Source organism: Liolophura sinensis, chromosome 7 (assembly GCF_032854445.1).
Source record: "Liolophura sinensis isolate JHLJ2023 chromosome 7, CUHK_Ljap_v2, whole genome shotgun sequence".
Lineage (NCBI taxonomy): Eukaryota > Metazoa > Mollusca > Polyplacophora > Chitonida > Chitonidae > Liolophura > Liolophura sinensis.
Window position 1 is genome coordinate 16,423,316 of NC_088301.1, and position 23,961 is coordinate 16,447,276.

Consider the following 23,961-nt stretch of genomic DNA (forward strand, 5'->3'; position numbering starts at 1 on the left):
ACAACGTGCGGCTTAAATAGCTTTGTGAGTGATGGTCGCATGGTGTTCTGCGAAATGGCTGTTGCGGGAAATTAAAATTGCTGAGTGAAGTTTTTTCAGCCTGTCTAACTTTGGCACGTTGAATGTCATGGAGGACTGGGACTTAGAGATCGAAACAGGAATAACACCTGCAAGGAACTATGACCAAACGCCGTACGAATTTCCACAACGGAGTGAAAGAACTGTGACAGCCAGGAGTTTTCAGACAAGTGAAACTGACAGATGGTCAGGAAGTCGGGGGTTTGCGTCCAGGGGCAGAGGGAGAGGGTTTGGGCGCGGGGGAGGAAGGAGGGCTCCAGAGGGTAACTGGAGGAATTCAGATAATGAAAACGATAGAAGGAACAGATCTGAACGTGTTGAAGGGAGCAGAGATAGAGGAGATGGATTTCGTGATAGAAATGGCCCTAGGAGGGGAAATTTCGGTAGTGGTGATTCCACCGAAATAAGTATACCCAGTTCAGATGTGGGGCGGATCATAGGTAATTTTGAGGCAAAGTTGTGAATGTATTGCTATATTTTTGTACAAACGGAAAGCTGTCTTCATTTGCCTAATCATTAGTCCTGTTGGTGTTCGACTCCCACGCCTCCTGCATGGTCATGATGGCCAGCTGCGACAAGTTTACATCTGGAGGTTTGCTGGAAGTTTTGAACTGAAGGTGACATTCCTGTCCAGTCTTTGCCATTGACTCTTCTCTCCGAAGGTCATTTTGAAAAGCAGATTCTTCATACCCTCTGCCAAATAATTTAAATTGCAAACCCTGCCTTGTACAACTCCACTTATTTAAACACTGTACCAGGAGAGATGCAGAAGACTAGTAAAGTTTAGCAGTCCAGGGGAAATTTTCCAGATGGGGTCACCATAAGTTTCCATAAGGTTCTTCACAGATTTTTCAAGTGAAAAATGAGCCTGCAGGCTTCTGCTGGACTTAACTTTCCCTGAGATGTGATAGTTAAATTCTGCAGGCTCTGACCAGTAATCTCCATACCATAAACCTGTAGGTGAAGTGGAATAATTAACACCAGTCATAAGAAATCAGAAGGTCAGTTCATTTACCTGATTACCTGGTTACGTTGCCAGTGCAGCGCAATTACCCAGGTAACCAATGCCGTCACTGTAAGTACAAGTCCAGCTCATGCTGGCAGTCAGATTAATTTAGTGAATGTAGTAAGAGGTTGCAGTACCACACTGACAGTTTAAAAACCAAGGTGCATTATGTTCAGCGTCTTGTAGTTCAAATGGTCATCTATAGTTCTGCATTGTGCTGAGGGAGTACCTACATATATTGAATGCGTTTACTTCAGAGCATTGTGTAGCTAGGACTAAAGATTTGAATAGTTTTCAACATGACTTCCTCACACATTTTTTATCAGCTAGTGCATAGAACTCTGTGTTTTGGGCCTTACTGATGCTTACTCCACAATAAAAAAGGTGTTTGTTAGGAGTAACCCAAACAACACTCCTAAAAAGGACCCACTCTTAACTTTTAATTGGTCCCTGATAGAATTTTTCTTTCTTATTTTTCTCTCTGTGTTAATTTCTTTAAAATCTGTACTTTTTTCCTTAAATCAAAAGAGTGCAAATGATACAACCTGTTATTCAGGAAGAGGGCTAGAAATAGACCTGAACACCCACAGCCATTTTTTTTTTCTGATTTGCCTGATAAGAATTCATGGGATGCACCATGATAAAGCAGGTGGAAACAAGATGTTCCGTGACTCGTACCCACAGGCAAGTGGGATTAACCTAGGCAAACCATGGTTTGTGTGACATAACGGAAAAGGATCTCTGCGTTCTCTGGATATACATGCACATGTAGAGGACCGCTCGCACCTGATTGATCAAAACTGATACATGGGGGTGCTTTTTTTTTTCAATATCTGCGATTTTACTTTGATTGCCCTTGTGTGGGACAGGCTTATACTGTACATGTAATGTCTGACAAAGTGTAATATATTGTTTTTTTTTTTGTTATTATGGTCTCTGGTTAGTTCATTGAAATTAAACTGTGATTTTGGTGATATTGGACAGCGTGATGCCATGTAGTGATTGGCCTCATCAGCGTCTACTATCCAGGGCCAAATTGCTTGAAAGTGTATTAGCTAATACCCATATTAAGTTATATTTTAAATTTTAAAATTTAGCCACACTCAGCTGCTAGTGCAGTGTCCAAATTCCAAGTATAAGAACAGCAGATTACTTCATATTTAATATACACATATGCAGGTATCTGTGAGCCAAGTGCAAAATTGAATTAAATTTGGTATTAATCTTAAAACATTGTTGAACAAACGGGCCCAGATCGTCAAATACATGTATCACCACAGTCAATTACATTGAACAATTCGTAGGTCTAATTTTATTTTGCCTTACAGGTAGAGGAGGATCAAAGATACGAGAACTGGAAGAAAATAGCCAAGCTAGAATAAAGGTACTGTATACAGAGGCCCATTTCCATGGAGCAGTTTTAAGTTTTAGTCTGAAATTGTAAGTCATGAATATATGCATCAAATCAGTTAAAAATATGATTGTTGACTCTATACTGTGGTAGTATAATTTCAGTGAAGCTCAGACATCCAGCTTCAAATATTTTGTTTTGTAAGGAAGTTAGTAAACTATATCCAAGAACTTAGTCCCAGAAAGTGAGGCCATCCTTAAAAAGTTCTTTGTCAGACTTTTCATGTATTTTGGCTTATGGAAAAAAGGTACACATAGGATTTTAAAGAATCTGACAAGGCGAGAAAATTAAACTCCTTCAAAAACCAAATAAAACTTCGTTAACTTATGCCAAAAGAACACCTTGTCGATGGCCTTGTGTGTTGTATACCATCAAGCAGACTCGGCTTCTTAAAACTCCTAATTCATTGTACTGAAAAGTGTTGTGACCTATAGGTTGAATTGCAGAGTTGCCATTTTTTATGTGCGAGTACTAAGCATATCATATGTGTATTATCAAATTCCTGGTTGTCTCGGTTGGTATATATTTATGTATTTTTTGTACTCAGGTGAACTCTGATAATTCCAGTTATGAAGCCACTGTGGTTTTGTCTGGCACGGCAGAGGCCATCAAGAAGGCTCAAGAACTGATAGAGGAGATTATCAATCCAGGGAGCAACCTGTCAGGCTCCTTTAACAGTAAGATTGGCCGCAGGACAGAATCCATTGATCGTTTTCACAAACAGATGATCATTTATATAATAAAAATGTCTACTGGATTTCAGTTTAGCGTTTTTTAAGTGATACATTTTCCCCGGGTTCTCGTCGTTTCATAAACCTTGTAAGGGCCACTTAAAGAAACATAATGGCCACTGGGAAAGAATTGTGCTGTTTTTTTAGGCGTCATCATCATCTACAAAACGTTGAGACTTCCGGTTGTCTAGTGACATGTATCTGACTTAGAGTGAATGATCAAATGGTCACTTTTATCCAGACTTTTCCTTTGACCATCAACTCACTCAAGTTGCTGTATTTCAAAAAACCCATTTTTTTGTGTCTGTTTCCTCCCCAGGTTGTCTAGATGACGTAAGATTTTTCATGAACTTGAAATGTCAGACACGATATTGTGCTGTAATTATGCAGTCTACCATGGAACTTCAGTTCTGCCGTACAAATCGTTGAGAATTACAGATCGATAGAAAGGAAGATCGTATTTGTTTAATATATTTCACTTTCGTTGTATTATTTACGTATGCAATCCGCGAACAAACGTTACATTGTGGTAATTTTTGCATTGCCTCCCTTGCATGTTATATCATAGTTTTTACAGTTTAGACCAGTGACAGATAGACCCAGGAGGTTTAGTTCAGGAGTCCAATTCAGCTCATTTTGTATTTACCTGAACCGACTCAAAAATTCTGAATTTCTTTCGGCCCTTCAAGAGTTTTGAGTGAAGTTTCATCAGTCTCTTAGAAAAACTTCCCATCAAAGGAATCTTTACACTCTAAACTTCATGTGAAATACAGTGTATTTTGTACTGTGTCATTTTATGCTGTGGTCTTTGCTGAGGTACAGTATGATTTATAGTATAATGTCAGTGAATTCTTTAATAGAGCACCGGCCCCGATAGCACAGGTGGTAGAGCATCCGCGTCGGGAGCGGTAGATCCAGAGTCAATCCTGGGTCGAGTCAACTAAGACCTTAAAAAAGGGGAAGTTGTAACTTCCTGGCTTGGCATTCAGCCTTAAGGGGATAGTGCAACGACTGGTTGACCCGTCTCAGTATAATGGCTTGGGTGGGGCAGCTTACTTGCATTCGGTAAGGTGTCTCATTGAAGCAGCACTAGATAAAAGAGCAGTGGAATCTGCCCTGCAACAAGGAGGCACATCACATACCCTCTTAAAACTTCTTCTTCGTCATATGACTGAAAAATTGTTAATCACAACATAAAACCCCAGGCACTCACTGACTCACTCCATAGAGGAAGCAGGTTGTATATTAGGAAGAGAGAATTTTGAACTATTGACCAGAATGTGGGGAAACAGGGTTGGCACACATCGGGGAAATCGGGAACATCAGATGAAACTTCACTTCCTGTGCCATACACTGGGGATGTTAACGAATTTAAGATTTTAATGTTTTTGTCCAGGAATGTCAGGGGATTTAATGTTAAGTCTGCTGTAACAATAAATAAAGTGATGACTGAAATGATGTACATAGCATAAAGAAACCAGTCACCATGTGCAACCATCCTGACTTGCTTGTTCCATCGACTGTATGGACTGCTAACATTCCCACATATTCGGCAATTTGAATTTAACTGTTGAACATCCTGGAATTTTAGTAATAATGGACTGGAAAATCCTGGAATGTCATGGAATTTTATAACCCCATTTCTGTACGAGCGATATTTAGAAATAATTTTTTTTACATATGTGTATCCTGTTATCAGGACTTTTCCCCAAACAAGTGTTGAACAAACAGTTGTCTCATACACATTTAACTATTTTCGATACATTCCTTGTTTACTCTGGTCAGTTTGATGTTCTACGTTTACCCTCGTCAAATATTTGTTTTCTCCCATAAACAAACATATCCCCAGATATGAAAAGTTGCATCTTGATCATTGTATATATGCTTTGGGTTTTATGTCGTACTTAAGAATTTGATCATTGTCATAGTTGAGAAAATGTTGCGAATACTGTTTGTTGTTTTTGTAGAGATGTCGGTGAATTCAACCCCAGCCCAGCCGGAGGCCCCCAAGTTCATTAATTGGGCCCAAATGAGAGCTGACCGTGCAGCCAATGAGGCCAAGAAGTGGAAGGTGAGAAACACTTTGAAGCAATGCTCTTCATGACAATGCTCTTCATGACAATGTTTCTCTTGTGAAGTTGGAAGGTGAGAAATACTGACAACCATTGCTCTTCATGACAATGCTCTTCATGACAATGCTCTTCATGACAATACTCTTCATGACAGTGTTTTTCTTGTGAAGTTGGAAGGTGAGAAACACTGACAACCAGTGCTCTTCATGACAATGCTCTTCATGACAATGCTTTTCATGACAATACTCTTCATGACAGTGTTTTTCTTGTGAAGTTGGAAGGTGAGAAACACTGACAACCAGTGCTCTTCATGACAATGCCCTTCATGACAATGCTTTTCATGACAATCCTCTTCACGACAGTGTTTTTCTTGTGAAGTTGGAAGGTGAGAAACACTGACAACCAGTGCTCTTCATGACAATGCCCTTCATAACAATGCTTTTCATGACAATCCTCTCATGACAGTGTTTTTCTTGTGAAGTTGGAAGGTGAGAAACACTGACAACCAGTGCTCTTCATGACAATGCTCTTCATAACAATGCTTGTCATGACAATGCTCTTCATGACAGTGTTTTTCTTGTGAAGTTGGAAGGTGAGAAACACTGACAACCAGTGCTCTTCATGACAATGCCCTTCATAACAATGCTTTTCATGACAATCCTCTTCACAACAGTGTTTTTCTTGTGAAGTTGGAAGGTGAGAAACACTGACAACCAGTGCTCTTCATGACAATGCTCTTCATGACAATGCTTTTCATGACAATACTCTTCATGACAGTGTTTTTCTTGTGAAGTTGGAAGGTGAGAAACACTGACAACCAGTGCTCTTCATGACAATGCCCTTCATGACAGTGCTTTTCATGACAATCCTCTTCACGACAGTGTTTTTCTTGTGAAGTTGGAAGGTGAGAAACACTGACAACCAGTGCTCTTCATGACAATGCCCTTCATAACAATGCTTTTCATGACAATCCTCTTCATGACAGTGTTTTTCTTGTGAAGTTGGAAGGTGAGAAACACTGACAACCAGTGCTCTTCATGACAATGCTCTTCATAACAATGCTTGTCATGACAATGCTCTTCATGACAGTGTTTTTCTTGTGAAGTTGGAAGGTGAGAAACACTGACAACCAGTGCTCTTCATGACAATGCCCTTCATAACAATGCTTTTCATGACAATCCTCTTCACAACAGTGTTTTTCTTGTGAAGTTGGAAGGTGAGAAACACTGACAACCAGTGCTCTTCATGACAATGCTCTTCATGACAATGCTTTTCATGACAATCCTCTTCACGACAGTGTTTTTCTTGTGAAGTTGGAAGGTGAGAAACACTGACAACCAGTGCTCTTCATGACAATGCCCTTCATAACAGTACTTTTCTTGATAATGTTTTTCTTAATAATGCTTTTCTTAAATACATACATTTACTGTCTTGGCCAAACACACTATCTTGATATGGGCACCCTTTCGTGTCACATCGGTTGGGTTACATGTAGTATAAGATTGGGTTGAAATATATAAATGTATATACCAGTATATGTATTATTTGCACTGTGCTTTGGACAAAATTTACAATCGATGCCGACACTGTTCCATTGATAGAGCTATTATAAATTGAGCAACAGCAACATGCCATTGCCAGTATTCCTGAAATGTCATAAAAGAGTCTTGAATTTTGTAAATTTTTGGAGCAAGTCTTAAAAAATTCATGAATTTTGTCTTTTCTGAGTATTGTAATGTGTACTAAAGTTTGCGTTACATTCATCGCATGAACCGTCATTCATAGATTTTTTTTTTATTCATTACTCCAGTCTCATTGTGCAACATTTGAGCTACATGTAAATTGTTGAATAGTGCAGTTCTTGTCCTCGTGCAGATAGTGCAGTTCTTGTCCTCGTGCAGATTTGGTATTGTACAGGTGATAAATATTTTGTCAAATGTGGACATTAAAGGTCATAAAAAGTTGAAATACACATATACATGTACATGTAACATCCCTGCTAACAGTAATTGAGTGATGTTATGTTATATTTATTCTCGTGTTATATTCTACCCTTTCATGTATTTGCATCAGTATCATATTTGATGTTTCTTCGCAGCATTTGAGTTTTGTTCTGCTCAGTTTCTGCATACATGTAGCTGGGTTCATGTGTATTTATTTGTCTTTTATTGAAGGTCTTCCTAGAATAGAGAAAAACTTTTACATAGAGGATCCTGAGGTTGCTAACATGTACCCAGAAGACGTGGCAAGGTTTAGGTATGTACCAACACTGTGCATCAGCAACGACGATAGGAAAGAGCATGTGACCTTACTACACATTTGCTTTCACACAACCTTTTACATGTAGTGTTTTGTCAAAATTAAGCGAACAACAGTACTGTATTTTTCAAATATGTATGAATGTATCTTTTAGCTGCATCAAATTTCTGTATCTTGTAGTTTGGTGAAATTTTTTGTGTTGAGTGAGTGAGTGCTTGGGGTTTAACAATTTTTCAGTCATATGACGACGAATTTTTGTGTTGAATTTCCTACAAACCTTTACCTGGGATGAATACAAAAGCTATGTTTATAAGTCTTCACACGTTCCTGTTGCAGACTTTAATCGCTTCTGTACACATTTCATCTTCGGTGGCTCTACATTTTGTGCAGTATTTCTTATGGTGACTAGATAAGCATATACCCTAATTCCTCAACCTTTTCGCATACGATAGAACAATTTTCAGTGAAATTTATACACATTTTTAATTTGATTTTGGAGACAAAACTACATAGGCCGGATTTGCCAATTTTAGGGCTTCACAAAAAACATGATTTTGTCGGTCTATACATAATAATGCCTGAGAAATATACGTGAAAAACACCTTGCAAACGTGCGAAAAGGTTGAATAAATACAGTAAGTGTAAAATTCTTAAATAAGGAAGATCAAGTTTTGAATGTTCGCTTGGTATTGCTTTATGAAGAATATTTTTGAAAGCATTTTTCTGCCTAGTTTAAAATTATTATAAGTACTGATGTAACAGCCCAAAAATTAATAATTTCCACAGGGAAAAAATTAATGTACATTGAAATTGTTGTCAATTATGGTAACAGTTGTTCTTTCTGCATAGTCATGTATTTTTGTCTTTAGAAAAGCCAACAACAATATTGTTGTGACAAACATGCACAAAGAAAGTGCAGGCCAGATACCAAATCCGGTGAAAACATTTGCTCAAGCCTTTAGACATTATCGTGAGTTATTGTTCTCTCCAATCTGATTTAGTTTTATTCTTGACATTTAATTTAATGCTTGATGGAAATAGTTAAATTATCCTTCTTGCCATTTATTTCTGTTTTATTATCTATATAAAGGTGAAATGTCAGGATTTCCTTCACTGATAAAGGGATATCTCACTGGCTAGGGTTAGATATCACTTTTATCAGTGAAGCTAATCCTTTTGTTATTGCACACCACGATGCCAACAGCGTCAAAAAGAAAGGTTTTGTTTTTGGACATTCCAAATTTGATCTCAGCGGAATGACAAAGTCATTATACAAGTTCAGTCAAACTGAATTTCTTATATCACGCAACAAGACATGTCATCGCACGAGACGTGGAACGTCACAATATATGCACAAGTCCGTGAAGGCCTACAGCTGAAAACATTGCTTAAACTTTCTCAAATAAAGATAATGACAAAATTGTCAAAATATAAATAATAAATAGAATATTGCCTAGTGAAGGTTGAAGATCATAAATGTTTTTCTTGTGAAAGGTAGAAATGATAAGTCACTCAACATTTTGCGTCTCTTGGGTTATCATTTTCACCTCTCACTCGAAAAATATTTATGACATTCAACCTTCAGTGTGCAGTGTCCTCTACTTATCTTTTCTGAAATCAGTGCACCCAGTTAACAGCACTTGTTTGCTGTGAGGGTTAACAGTCTAGGGTGTAGAAAACTACTGTTTGTCTTCAGTTGTTGTTTGGTGCTTTACATATGTCAAGATTGCGGTGGACTAATGATTAGAGGTGCTAGCCTTTCAAACACCATGTGAAATGCAGGTTTGAAAACAATATAGATTCCCCCGCTTTTAACAATGCTCGGGTGGCCTAGCTTTTGGACAGTCTAACATTTACTAAAGACCACTTGTTTTTTCAATATGGTGTGCATATCTGTATATAAAATTCCTGATCAACAATTATAAAGAAAGAAAAAATAAAATCCAGAATTTTTGCTGAGTACCTGATACTGGTGTTAAACTTTTTGGGTTTCAACAGATAAAGGAAGTAGATAAAGGAATGCTCATCCAAGTGTCTCGATACAAGCACATTACAGCCTGCATTGATGTAGCCTAACTTTCATGTAGCCCACACAGACAGCTGACTGTGTCCGTTTAAAGTCTTGTTCATTTTAACACTGTTTGCATACATGTATATGTTTGCTTAAATTTGCAGATATGGATTGCATGTCATCATGTCTTTTTCGTCTTTGATTTCAGCTGAAATTATGGAGCAGATTGAGAAGCAGGGATTTACATCTCCTAGTCCTATTCAGGTCAGTGGTGACCTGATGATACATTCTCATCTGATTTAAATGATCAAGGGGCTGAGCGGGTTAGCACGCCAGCAGGTCACAATGACCAACCAGTGCAGTAGCTGTGAGTTCAAATCCAGTTCCTGCTGGTTTCCATGTGGGAAGTCTGCCAACGACATGCACATGGTCGTGGGTTTCCCCTGGGCTCTGCTTGGTTTCCCTCCCACCATAATGCTGGTCACCGTCATATAAGTGAAACATTCTTGAGTACAGCGTAAAACACAAATCAAATAAATAAATACGCCAAATAAAGTGATCAAAACATATTTATGACCTATGCTGTATTATCATTATGCTTCGTACCACATCATACTTAATAGTGTAACTCAAATACAAGTAAGACAAATTAGGTAGGAGAAAACGTTGTTCAGCATGATAGTCTTTCATTTCTTTTTGCAGACACAGGCCTGGCCAATCCTACTGCAGGGTTTGGATTTGATTGGTATTGCCCAGGTATGGTGCACCATTGTAACGTATAATTCTTCTAATTTTTGGGACACCTGCACTGCTCTTTTAGCCAATAATATACATGTAATCGTTGCAGCAATATTTAATTTCTATTTTTCACATGGTCAATTGCTCTAATGAACAACATATTCATATCTCTGCTTTTCCCAAAAAAAAAAAAAAAAAAAATTGGAGGAGAAATGTTATTCTTTGCTTTCAGTCTTAGTAATATCTGTTATAAAAAATTAGAAGAATTAGGGTGCTTAAGGTGGTACTTCTTGTAGATTTATTTGTTTGATAACCATACACTTGTACCTTACCAAACACGGTTAGGCCACACCAATTTGTATGTCGTGTTTTACGAGAGAGACAGCATTAAAAAATCAAAAAAAATAGATAATCAAAAAATCAAAAATTTAAATCAACCTTTTTATTTTGTCTGATCTTGATGTTTTAAAGATTTTACTGGTTTTCAAGGCTTTCCAATCATTTATATACTTCATAAACAGGAAAAACTGCAGTGGCAGTCCAAGTTTCCCATGAATTAGGTGATTGTCGAAATCTTATTTATATATGTAATCCCTCTGAAGAAAAAAAATTTAAATCAATGTGGCCTGATGTATAAAACTTTATCAATAAAATTCACTTTATCAGGTATACTCTAAATATTGTCACTCTGCACTGTCATACTCTCTTGTCTCTCATTTCCATGAAACCACGCATCTTGTCATTTTATGGTACCTTTCCATGTATCCTTCAAGACCCTATTAACAATAGTCAGCAGTCAGAAAGTTTCTTTTATTGGTGACATGCTTGAGTTGATTTTGAATGTTTCCTGACGGTACATGCACATATATTTTGCTCAACTTTTGCAGACTGGGACGGGGAAAACATTAGCATTTTTGCTTCCAGCTTTGATACATATTGAAGGGCAACCAACGTAAGTTTCCAGTTTATTTGTCAGATGGAACTGGAAGACAAATCAATACAATACAAGATACTTTCTGAATTTCTTGGATACCATACCTTTTACAGCAGAGTAATAAAGTAAATTAAATAACCTTGGGTATGAATTCTGAAGAATGCTTGTCACCTCAACTTGATCATTTTAACAGCTGTAATTTGATAGAGGGGGTGGGGAGGGGGGCTTTGTGCTCGTGGGTTTGCATGCCAGCGCAGCTCAGTGACCCAGGAGCCTTCCACCATTGTGGCTGCTGTGAGTTCAAGTTTGGCTCATGCTGACTTCCTCTCTGGCCATACATGGGATCTGCCTGGGTACTCTGCTTGGTTTCCTTCCACCCTAATGCCGGCTGCGGTCGTATAAGTGAAATATTCTTGAGTACAGCGTAAACACCAATCAAATAAATAAATAAATTGATAGAAGGGAATAGTGTCCAGGTGATTAAGACACTTCACAAATCACAGTGGCAGAATGGGTGAGGAGTGGTTTCATTCCCTATCGAGGGCTGGAATTTGTGGATTCCCATGCTCTTACTACTTGTTGGTTCTTTTTGACAGCGAGAAATCGACAAAGCTTGTTTAGCAGTGTGCCTCAGTCTAGTGTAATTCTGCAATCTTTTGGCAAAAAAGTTAGCAAGGTGTTGATTTAAGCTTTTTCTGAAGGCATTTTTTCTGTGTGGAATGAAATTATGTTTGTTGTGATGCTCTGAAACTGGCCAACCCAACCAATGTAGTTTTGTGTCCAAAATTAAATTAAAACTGTGCGTAAATTGTGCTGAAAGTTGCTCTTTCGCATGTGAAAAGGTTGAAGAATTAGGGTAATGTTCTGTGAAGACCACCTGTCTTCCACAAATATGGTGTACATATCTGTACATGTATTTCTACAGAAGATGTATCTCTCCATCATATCTTATTTTATTATATGTCTTTCTGACAGCCCTCACTCCGAGAGAGGTGGTCCAAATGTACTGGTATTATCTCCCACTAGAGAACTCGCCTTACAAATTGAGACGGAGGTGAAAAAGTTCAACTACAAAGGGATCAAATGGTAACATGATCTGTTTTATTCTTTTATATTGTTGTTGCAGATAAAATTGGTTTAAAGATTACTCAACCAAGATATTGCCTTCATATGTACAACTGTAAAGGCATTATTTATCTAATTTATAAGTTGGTTGAAATATAATAGCTTTGCATGAAGATAAAGTTGTATTTATTAATTTATTTGATTAGTGTTTTACACCAGATAAAGTTATAAGCCACATGTTCTTTGACTCACTGGTATGTGTAAAGTGGAGCAGCCATGTGCTTACCTTTCAATATGAAATATTAATGAATGAAGAATAGTGAAAAGAATAGTGAACAAATCTGTTCAGATATATAATCTGATTTAAAATAAGAACATTTCTCATGTGACAATTTATGCTCTACCATAAATGTATTTAATGTGTTCCTGTACCCTCTCATTTCTGACAGTGTGTGTGTGTATGGAGGAGGGAACAGACGGGAGCAGATTAAGGTTGTGACGGCTGGGGTAGAGATCATCGTGGCCACCCCGGGACGGCTCAATGACCTGATCATGAACGACATCGTCAATGTGACCAGTGTCACATATCTGGTAGGATCTGAAAGTCAGGTCACGTTGTACATATTCTAGGTCATGATCCTGCAATCATGTGTTCGTAGTTGAACACTTGTCATCCATCAGATGGTGTGCATACGCATTGAACAGATTGTCAGTAACTTGCCAAAGTTTGGTGGTTTACCATGGTGAACTGGCCACCATCGGAAAGTGAGAAATTCTTGAGTATAGTTTTAGCAACAATCAAATAAATTTGAATTATACAGTATATATATGAAGAAGTTAGAAATCATACATTTTCTGTTCAGCCAAGTTCCCACTGCCCTTTTAGCTGTCGTACAATTTTTCTCTGGGATTTCGAACATGTTTTTTTGGTTGTAGTTTAAAGCTATACTCAAGAATTTTTGACATACGATAACGGTTGTAGCAGTAAAGTTACTAGATAAAATATGTAACAGTTTCATGCAAACAGATTGATTGGATGTAAACACCCCTTTATCTGTCTGCTTAACACATCCTTAGATACTTTCTATCTCGCTGTGTTTTGGGCTTTTTGTAAGAATAAGCATCAGCTGAGCTTGTTTGGCTTGTTTGATGGATCCAACACGTCCGATGTTCCATGATCCCTTCTCCTGACAGCGTTACTTTTCACACCACTCACAGGAGAAAGCAATCACAGAAAGATTGAGCATTTGTAACCTTTGTATGGGACATCCAGTTGACCTGTTTGCAACAATACTGCTTATTATTGGTCACTTGCTTGTTCTTGATTGACAGTTTGGAAAGGTCTGTTGACAAGCATGCCTGTGAGAAAGTTCATCTGTTAACACGTCGAGAACCGATGGTTTACCCAGTGCACCCATGTTTTTTTCCACTAACAAAACTGACTGTCATCGTAGAACTAAAAATTGCTCAAGTATGGCATTAAGCAACTGTCAATCATTCACTTAACATTTACCATTGTATGCGGCATATTGTCACTAAGGTTTGATGAGGTCTTGTACATTTATTTTTCTCTGAAGGTTTTGGATGAAGCAGACAGGATGTTAGACATGGGATTTGAACCACAGATAAAGAAGGTCCTACTGGACATCCGGCCTGACAGACAGACAGTCATGACAAGGTATGACATTCAGGCCTGTAGCCAGCATTTCCAGTGAGGGTGTGCATTTCCTTGAGCTACAGTTCAGCTGGTTAGAGCCAAAGACAGTTGACAAAGTGGGTCAAATGTATTAAAGGAGAAGAAAACTTAAAAACATGACACTATAGGCTGAAAAGAGCACATTTTTTCGTATCTGGTGGCACGTGCTGCATAATTTTGCGATTTTTCCTTGCCATGCACATAAAGCCTGAAAATGGCAAAGCTGGTGTAAATTGCGGAGTCCATCGCATCCTCCATCTTTAATACCCTGTAATTTATGCTGGGGGTGTGTTGCCTCTCATTAAAGTCGTTAAAAATACCAGCTTGTTCGTGTAAACTCGGAACCTACGTCCAACATTCCGGTTTCCCAATCGTCAAGCAGAAAACGAACTACTGTTTGCTACCTTCTGGGAAGAAGAGTCCTACTGGAAATGTACAAACTGCACTTCGGCGCCAATTCTCCTCCTAACACAGAAGACTTCAGGATTAGTTCTTAGGCAAAATGGAGTCGCCCACAGCGGATTTTGGCGCTGACTTTATTTATAATTTATCAACTTGAGGTACATATGAGAATTTTTTTTATGGCATGCACCTGCGAGGAAATGTACACTCTTTTCAATGGTATTTGACTGATATTTAAATTTTCTTCTCCTTTAAGTATCAGATGTTTCAGAAAATGGTGGTGACTTTGATATGAAAACATGTAGTGTGAAATATCAGCAATCATTTTTGATTTCTTAATTAAAATATAATATATTTTATTTATTATCTTATTTAGTTATTCCTAAGAATTAACGAATTGCATTAATAAAAAATTTATTATATATTTTATAAATATTTTATGATATCTTTTGTAGTATGCTAGTGGTAAAATTGTTTGTCTTGTACGATGGCGGTAAACTGGGCCTGAATGCTGCTGTATAGCTTTGCCATGTAGATTGACTGATAACTTCTGGTAACTTTGGGGAATGAAATTGGTTCGTGTGGACATCAAGAGGGTTCAATGAATGTTCATAAAAACTGGTGCAATTGGTCCATCTTAATCACTTGCATATTTAAGAGATAACATCAGAAGTAAAGGGAGTAAGAATCATGAATCCGAATCATGGGAGTAAAGCAATCTATCAGGAGCGTATGTCGGGCATAAAGTTATAAGATGTGGACTGGTGGTTAGTGTGCCTGTGCAGCACAAGGACCCAGGGCCCTATCACCAATGTGATTACTCTGAGTTCAAGTCCAGCTCATGCTGGCTTTCTTTCCTGTCATACATACATGTCGACAGGTCTTCCCAGTTTCCTCCCACCACAGTGCTGACCATCGTTGTCTAGTGGGAATGTTGTTGAGTAAAATTAGTCAGTTAAATAAATAAATAAATTTATTAAGACAAGATATTTCATGTAAACCTACCTACCTTCAGAATGTGTCGTTGGGATAATTGTTTTTTTTGTACTTGGCATGAGGAGGTATGATTGTATGTTGATGTGATTGATGATAGTGCTACCTGGCCAGAAAATGTCCGTAGACTGGGAGAATCCTACCTGACAAACCCCATGATGGTGTTCGTGGGAACCTTGGATTTGGCAGTGAGTAAGATTTGCCTCAACAGTGAAACACATCCTGCATTGTTTTCATATATGGTAAAGCTATTATCCCTGCTCTTTTTTGAAGTAACAGTTGAATTCATGGATGATTTTAATGTTATTGATGTCGCCTTAAAACTCATACATCACCAGTGCCATGGCTGTGAGTTCAACTCCAGCTCATACTGGCTTCATCTGAGGTCAGAATGTTGTAAGGCCTGCCATGCAATTGAAATATTTTTGAGTGAATTTAAAACACCAAACTTGTATATGTGTTTAACATTAGAATGAGAAATTTTGTCAGATATGTCTAACTTTTAGCAATTCATCTCTTTATTGATTTATATCTGCTGAAACCCATTTATGTTATGATTTACAGGCTGTACATAGTGTGACACAGCACATTGTGATTGTAGACGATGAGGACAAAAGGTCCTATGTGAGTAATGATCAATTTTCTGCAGTGTGGTTTTATGAGATAATGATGGCTTGTATTGCTGAATTGGGGCTAAGGCATGTTTTGTTACATTCCTGGTAAAGGTCAGTGGTTTGTGTTACAGTGGAACACTTTTATGATGGGGGAACTCTCATTTTGACATGAAGCAACAATCATACAAATAAATAAATGAGAAAGGGAAGATACATAAACCTGCCATCACCAACCCCTTTTCTAATTTTGGAAATAAGGAATTGAGGGTCAGTAGTCTAAGGCAGCTACTTTGCGTAACAGATTTATAAACTGTCTTTGTGACAAGTTCTGCATTTGACGGAAAATTTTGCCCAAAATGTGCTTTTTTTAGAGTTATATTTTTATAAGACCATAAAACACGTCAGAAAACACATTTCTGAGATCAGTAGAACTGCTAGAATTAGGCGAAATGTAGTATCTTTGAAATGAACTAAATTTTAGGTCAAATGTAGTGTATTGGTTATATGTGTGTGCTCTTTTGCATGCATTATTGTGATGTCAGTTCAAGTTAACAGCGTCTTTGTTCATTGATGAATAACATTAACACATTTTCAGTTGTATGACTTCATTGAGAGCATGCAGCCTGGAGAAAAAGTCTTGGTGTTTGTTGGACGGAAGACCATGTAAGTGAAGATGTTTTCTTTCATAATGTGACTAAGTGTTGATCATATGTATATAAGTGACCTCCTTTTTGTACAGCTGTACACAGAGCACTCTAGAAAGTCTGATGGCTTCAACTGAACAGTGAGACAGTGTCACGGTTTCAACTGAACAGTGAGACAGTGTGACAGTTTCAACTGAACAGTGAGACAGTGTGACAGTTTCAACTGAACAGTGAGACAGTGTCACGGTTTCAACTGAACAGTGAGACAGTGTAACGGTTTCAACTGAACAGTGAGACAGTGTCACCATTTCAACTGAACAGTGAGACAGTGTAATGGTTTCAACTGAACAGTGGGATAGTGTCACGGTTTCAACTGAACAGTGAGACAGTGTCACGGTTTCCACTGAACAGTGAGACAGTGTCACGGTTTCAACTGAACAGTGAGACAGTGTCACAGTTTCAACTGAACAGTGAGACAGTGTCACAGTTTAACTCTTGTTCTTGTCACTGCACATGTATGTCACTGTGACCGCCTCGGGTAATGAAACCATTAACAGATAAAACTACATCAACAAAATTGTTTTAAATCAATGAATTCAAGGATTTCGTTGTCTTAAACTTACTTGAGCTGTGTTGATATGTCTCTAGATTGAGCTTGCTTGCAGACGGCAATTAGCCAATCAAAGTTAAGTTGGTTACCTTTTGAAATGTTGCCTATTGCAGTTGTATTTCTTAAGTCTTAAAAGGGTTGTTTTATCAGATTATCTGTTAGAAAGTATGAAGTTTCATATGAGACAAATTTCTGTTTTTTTTTTTCAGGGCCGATGAGATTTCTAGTGAGTTTTCACTGGCCGACATCTCATGCCAGAGTATTCATGGAGACAGGTGAGTTTTGTGATGTCAGGGTATCGATGGAGGCAAGTGTCTGGTGAGTGTTGTATTGTCAGTGTCCATGAAGACACATGTGGGCTAGGTGTGTTGTATTGTCTAACTTAAAGTTTGTTTTAAGTTTGCAGTTTATCAATAACACGAGTGGGATGCGCCATCGTTGATTCCGTGTGGGTATATTAAATACCCTTATATTACAGAAAGTACTGTGTATTGAGCTGAGGTTTTACTTACATGTAATGCACAATGACGTGAGGGGGGTGTTCCCTTGTTGATATGCTGTGTGCATATTATTTGCCATAAATTACAAAATTCATGACTTTTCATAAGTGTGTTGTTGTATTAGAATCAAAGGGAAAGTAAATGATTGGGGTGGAATCTCAAAAAGTAAAGCACTGCCACCACATTAATGTTGTGACTTATGGGAATCTTCTTAGAGGAATTTACACAAATTTATTAGATACCCCTACTTTCTGTTTATGAATGTCATAATGATAATTGGATGACTGGATTCCTGTTTGCCCAGCATTGTCACTCTTGGCTTTGCTGTTGTTGTTGTGACCATTGTGTGATTAGTTTCAATTCTCCGCAGGGAGCAGTATGATAGGGAACAGGCTCTCGATGACTTCAAGACGGGTCGAGTCAGTATTCTAGTAGCTACAGATGTGGCCTCCAGAGGGTTGGATGTCAAAGATATAAGGTTAGCAGCAAAACAAAGAAATAAAAATCGCAAAGAATTTGGGTCAACCAATTAGGCCTCTGAAGATTATGTCTGACGTGGTGTTGTAGAATGTTAATTCTGAACCTGGAAATCCTGTTGGAAAAAAAGTTTTTTTCTTTCAGTTTTCCCTATACACATGTACTAGGGATATATTCCAAACAGATATGTAACTTGATAGTCCACGAAATATATGCTGTAATTCTTCAACCCTTTAACATGCTTGCAAGGTATTTGTTCAAGCATATTCTAAAGGCGTTATTCTGTGTACACTGATGAAGTTGTACTTGTTTGTGTAACCCTGGGATTGGAAATCCAACCAATGTAGTTTTGTCTCCAAACTTGAGTTTTGGAGATTCCTCTCTGGCTGCACGTGTGAAGGTCTGGCAGCAGCCTGCAGATGGTCGTGGGTTACCCCCAGGCTCAGTTTCCTCAAACCACAATGCTGGCCACCATGGTCTAAATGTAATATTCTTGAGTTCAGATTTAAGCACAAATTCAATAAATAAACAAATAAATCAAATTAAAAATGTGCCTAAATTGTACCGAAAGTTGCTCTCTCAAGTGTAAATAGGTTGAAGAATTAGGGTATGATGTTTTGTTCTACATTTTTTCCTGTTATTGATGAGTTCTTAAGCATATCAGTTGTCAAGTATATCAGTTGTCAAGCATATCAGTTCTTAAGAATATGAAAAAGCACTGTTTGTTTCTAAGGAATGTGTGTAAACTATACAAATCTTCCCTTGGCAGTCATGTCTTCAACTATGACTTCCCCCGTAACATGGAGGAGTATGTGCACAGAGTAGGGAGGACTGGCAGAGCTGGGTGAGTCTTTAATGTATTTGACTCACTTTTAGTGGGACTAAGATAAATCTTTTTTTCAGGCTCATTAAGGTCCCAGGCCAAAGAGATTGTGGACTTTGCAGTGATGGACATCTCTCCCATACCTGTTGTACCTCAGATAACAAAAAGAAAAAACAAAAGTGAAAATAGCCATAGGGTGTCATGTCTGGTGTTATTGCATTTCAGCGAAGCACCACTGCTTAAAATGTGTTTTTACTGACCAACAAGCATGTTAAATGGAGAAGATGCCATCCTGGTGTGACAAACGAACAATCACACACACAAAAAAATGATGTTCAGGAGAAAGACAGTTAAGTGAATCAATGTTGGAAATCCTTTGCTGAATTCAGACTGTCCTACACTGTATACCAATTTACCTAGTAAAAATTCTGTCCTTTTTGCTGATTTTTCTTGATTCTTAGGGTTTATTGATTTTAGAAAAGTGCTTGGAGGTTTACTTGGAAGTACATGTAACAAGAAGCATCATACTTGTTTCACATTAAGAATTTTATCAAACCAGCATCGTTACACACAGGTGACTTTTCATTTCAGCCGTACTGGCACGTCAGTGTCCTTGCTGACAAGGGATGATTGGAGGTCAGCGCGAGAACTCATTAACATACTAGCGGAGGCCAATCAGGTGAGAACAATGATGGGGCTAACAAATGAAGGCAATGGACGAGTCTTGTGTTGGGATATGGCAGGGATATGACTTAGGGATGCTTACATATAGCTTAGAGATGCTTACATGTAGCTTAGGGATGCTTACATGTAGCTTGGGGATGCCTACATGTAGCTTAGGGATGCTTATATGTAGCTTAGGGATGCCTACATGCAGCTTAGGGATGCCTACATGCAGCTTAGGGTTGCCTACCTGTAGCTTAGGGATGCTTATATGTAGCTTAGAGATGCTTACATGTAGCTTAGGGATGCTTATATGTAGCTTAGGTATGCCTGCATGTAGCTTAGGGATGCTGACATGTGGCTTAGGGATACTTAACACTAGGTATGCTTCATGAAAGTAACCCATCCGCCCATCGGATGGTGGTTTGCGGTGTGGGGATTAATGAAATATATGAGGCCAACGTGCTAAAATATTTTGCACTTATTATAACTTTGAAGGACTTTTCAATAGGTTGGCTGTTAAGATCAAGGTTTTTATAGAATCCACATATTTCTGCTGTATTTTTTGTAGACTTTCCTGCATATTTAGCATCATCAATCATTTCTGGGTGGAATGAGTTTCCAGTAATTCACTGAAATTACATGTAGATGGAAATTTATTCTGTTCTTCCACAGAAGTGAGCAGCATGTTTTATAATGTTCAGTGTTGGCTTGAGTATTGTTATTTTGAATGTGAGTATATGTACCTTCTTAGAGTTTCTTGTAGATTATTTTTCTGCCATTTTATTACAACCAAAGTTTTGTTCACAGGTAGTACCCGAGGAACTTGTGGAGATGGCAGAGAGATTTGAGGCACACCAGGCGCGGCGTGAGGCTGAAGGGGGTGGCAGGTTTGGTGACAGAAGGGGCGGGCGTGGAGGCCGTGGGCTCGGTGGACGAGGAGGCAGCAGAGATAGAGGATTTGATGACTTTGGGAGTTTTGGGGGTGGCTGGGGCAGTGGGGGAGGACGTAGGAGGAAGGATCGAGGAGGAGTTTTATTCCCAGCAGATGGAGTGGCCTGATGAAAACATACTGTGTAATCAGTAGTGACAGAGACCATGGAGAGTTGCATGCGCAGAACTGTATCAAGGAAATCTCCTCCATGGGTAAAGCTTTGTGAGAGGAAAATGAATCTGGGCCCAGTTTCACCAAGCGGTGGACTACATTTTTATATTGTATATTTGTGGTATGTTATTTTGTACGTCACAATTACCGTGCCAATGCCCTACATGTGCGACTATCACACATGTGCGACTTCTTTGTTAGACTGGGCCCAGTTGTGGGTTGGCGTAGTGGAAAATAATACCTGTATTGGCAAAATTTAGTGAAAAGTGATGTGAGCTGTACAGGAAAACTGAATTCTTTACAGCGTGGGAAAAGTAGTTATAGGTATTTTAAGGCAGAAGTTTTCTGCGTTTGAAGGGAGTTAGAAAGTGTTCACTTGGAAAAGTGAACTCTGATGGCCAAAGTTCTGTGACTGGAGCTGGGAATACACTACTTGAATCAGAAGTTTTCATTCTCTGTATGCGTGGTCTTGTTTAAAGGGAGGTAAAAGGTTCGACAGGAAAAGTGAACTTGATTGGCTAAGTTTTGTGACAGGAGCTGAGAGTACACTACTTGAATCAGAAGTTTTCATTCTCTATATGCATGGTCTTGTTTAAAGGGAGGTAAAAGGTTCAACAGGAAAAGTGAACTTGATTGGCTAAGTTCTGTGACAGGAGTTGTAAAAACTGTACTGCAGAAGTTTTTGGTGTTCAGACATGTGTAAAGGGAGGTGAAAAAAGGCTCGATGAGCACTGTGACAGGAGTTGCATGTACTGTTTAGACTGTGAAGAGAGATAAGATAATGTTCAACTTGAAATGTGAACTCTATGGACAAAGTTTTCTGACAGGAGTTTTGAGTGCACTACTTCAGAAGTTTTGATTCTGTATATGTGCAGACTTGTGTAAAGGGAGGTGAAAAAAGGTCAACAGGAAAAGTGAACTCTATTGACAAATTCTTCTGACAGGAGTTGTTAGTACATTACTTCGGGACTTTTGATTCTCATTGTGTGCAGACTTGTGGAAAGGGAGTTAAAAAAGGTTCAAAAGGGAAAGTGAACTCCATGAGCAAAGAACTGAACTGCAGAAGTTTTCTGTGGATGTTCAGACTTGTGGGAAGAGAGGTTAAAAATGTTCAACAGGAAAAGTGAACTCTGTGTGATCACAATTGTGATGTGTTGTAAAGAGTAGAAAAGTCATTCAGGCATAGTTTGCAAAGAGTAACATGTGAAGAACTGTAGTGGAAAGACTTCTCCCAGTACAAGATTTGCTAGAAGACCTAGTTACAGGCTTTACAAAGGAACACACAATATACAAGTTTGTGAAGAACTGTAGCAGAAAGGAATTTTCCAGAGAATTGCCTGAGTTTGAAAGTATAGCCAGTTGTGTATCAATTCTATCTGAGTGATGCTTTTCGCTGAACAAATGCCGTGCATAATTTTATGAAATTATTTGAGCTCAATCCTGTTAGATGTTTACAATGATGTACAGTTCATCCAGATGGTGTCTCACAAAATGTCACACGACTCATAAAGGCTGTATTAAAAGCAGAGAAAGACAACTGTTTGACAAATGTGGGTACTTTCAACCAAAACATGGTGAACAGTTTGGTATGCTGGGAAGTAGGGGTCAACACTAGTATCCTTGCAGTACACCTCTTGAAATTGTTATTTGTTTACTCCTGGTTATAAAAATGATAAACCATTGATTAGACTGGTCGCCATACGTTAATGTCTTTGTATTGATGCTTTGTGAAAGATTTTTCTTTGTTGATGGGGTCATCACTTGGAACGAGCTGTAAGACACAAATGGTGTAGATTTGCAAATAAGTTTCTGCATACAATATTTAATGAAAGCAGCCACAAAGCATCATCTTCAGGGGTCATTATTAATGTCTTTGACATGTACTTGCCAAAAGCTGTTGATTTTCAAACATTGGCCACCCATGTGTAAATATATCCTAAATAATTATAAATTTCGTCCATGACTGACTTGCCCATTTTTCCTGGCTGTGAGAGTTCTGTTGATTTTAGAACATGTAGATAGGTGTTTTCAGGCTTGTTTGGAACATAGAATGGCATACCAAAAATGCACTTTTGGAACATTTATTTTCCTCTAAAAATGCACTTTTGGGGACGAAATTTTAAGTCATTTAGGGTATTTTCCTGCACGAGCCAATTTGGGTTTCAGGTGAGAACTGATTTCATTCGATTATATCGTTCAGTTCTGTTCTGTGGCTTCAATCATGAAATAACTGTGGATGACTGTGCCTAACCTGGATGGAATGGCAAGTTCTTGGCAATATTTACTTATTTGCTGTTATTGAGAAATATTCTCACTTATTAGTGTTCTTCTTTTAAGACTAGCATGTCGAATAACATAGCTACATTATCATTCTCTGTAAATAAAGTGATAATAAATGTTTTATATTGTATTTTTTACGTACATAGTATGCAATTGTATAGAAATGTAATATTGAATTGAATATATTCATAGCACATTGTTTCAATCTGTTGCAGTTATTTGCTGGACTTTAGAAAATTTAATAGAAGTAAAGCCAAGTATTACTGCATTTCATTTGCATGTAAAGTTTGACCTGTAAAAATGCACATTCATAACCACATAATACCCATGACTGATTGCTTCCTATCGGATGGTCAGTTTTATTGGTTGTTCGTCTGTGTTATAAAACTGAGACACAACCCTATAAGCTGTCACATGGGATAGTGATGACCAGGTTTATGGGTGGAAGGGATTTGGTAGGGGCCAGAGAAAAAGCAGTAACATCTAACCAGGTTAACAAACCCAACTTGTGGGCTGGTCAACAGATATTAAGCTCCCAAGGATAATGCAGTAGACAACTGTCCACCTGGTGTCAGCCACAGCCTTCTTGTATGTGCGAGTTCCTCACCATGCTTATGTGACGTGTGCATTATATTTCATGTGGGCTTACATGTAGGTATGGTTTGCAGCATTACTTGAAACACATGCCTCTAGCAGTATGGAATATGGACTACGTATTAAATGAAATGGAATATGGACTCGCCTGAAGAATTTCGAGTACAGTTTAGCGAATTGTGTAATTCTGCTTAAGCCACGTTGCTAAAAGGGGCATAAAACGCTGTTTGACCAGAATAAATTGACAAGAGGCTG

At 38.3% G+C, this 23,961-nt stretch overlaps 1 protein-coding gene across 1 annotated transcript; it reads left to right on the forward strand.

The window, feature by feature from the left end:
• The first annotated feature begins 61 nt into the window (after positions 1–61).
• Positions 62–20,789, forward strand: LOC135470691 (probable ATP-dependent RNA helicase DDX43). The gene is made up of 20 exons (XM_064749725.1): positions 62–518; positions 2,413–2,468; positions 3,043–3,172; positions 5,194–5,294; positions 7,469–7,554; positions 8,427–8,527; positions 9,777–9,832; positions 10,271–10,324; positions 11,194–11,258; positions 12,216–12,326; positions 12,755–12,896; positions 13,883–13,983; positions 15,497–15,584; positions 15,961–16,020; positions 16,606–16,673; positions 17,474–17,539; positions 18,135–18,242; positions 19,011–19,085; positions 19,656–19,743; positions 20,538–20,789. Exons 1-20 carry the CDS (start codon positions 128–130, stop codon positions 20,787–20,789), a joined length of 2,199 nt encoding a protein of 732 aa, XP_064605795.1. The 5' UTR covers positions 62–127.
• The last annotated feature ends 3,172 nt before the right edge of the window (positions 20,790–23,961 follow it).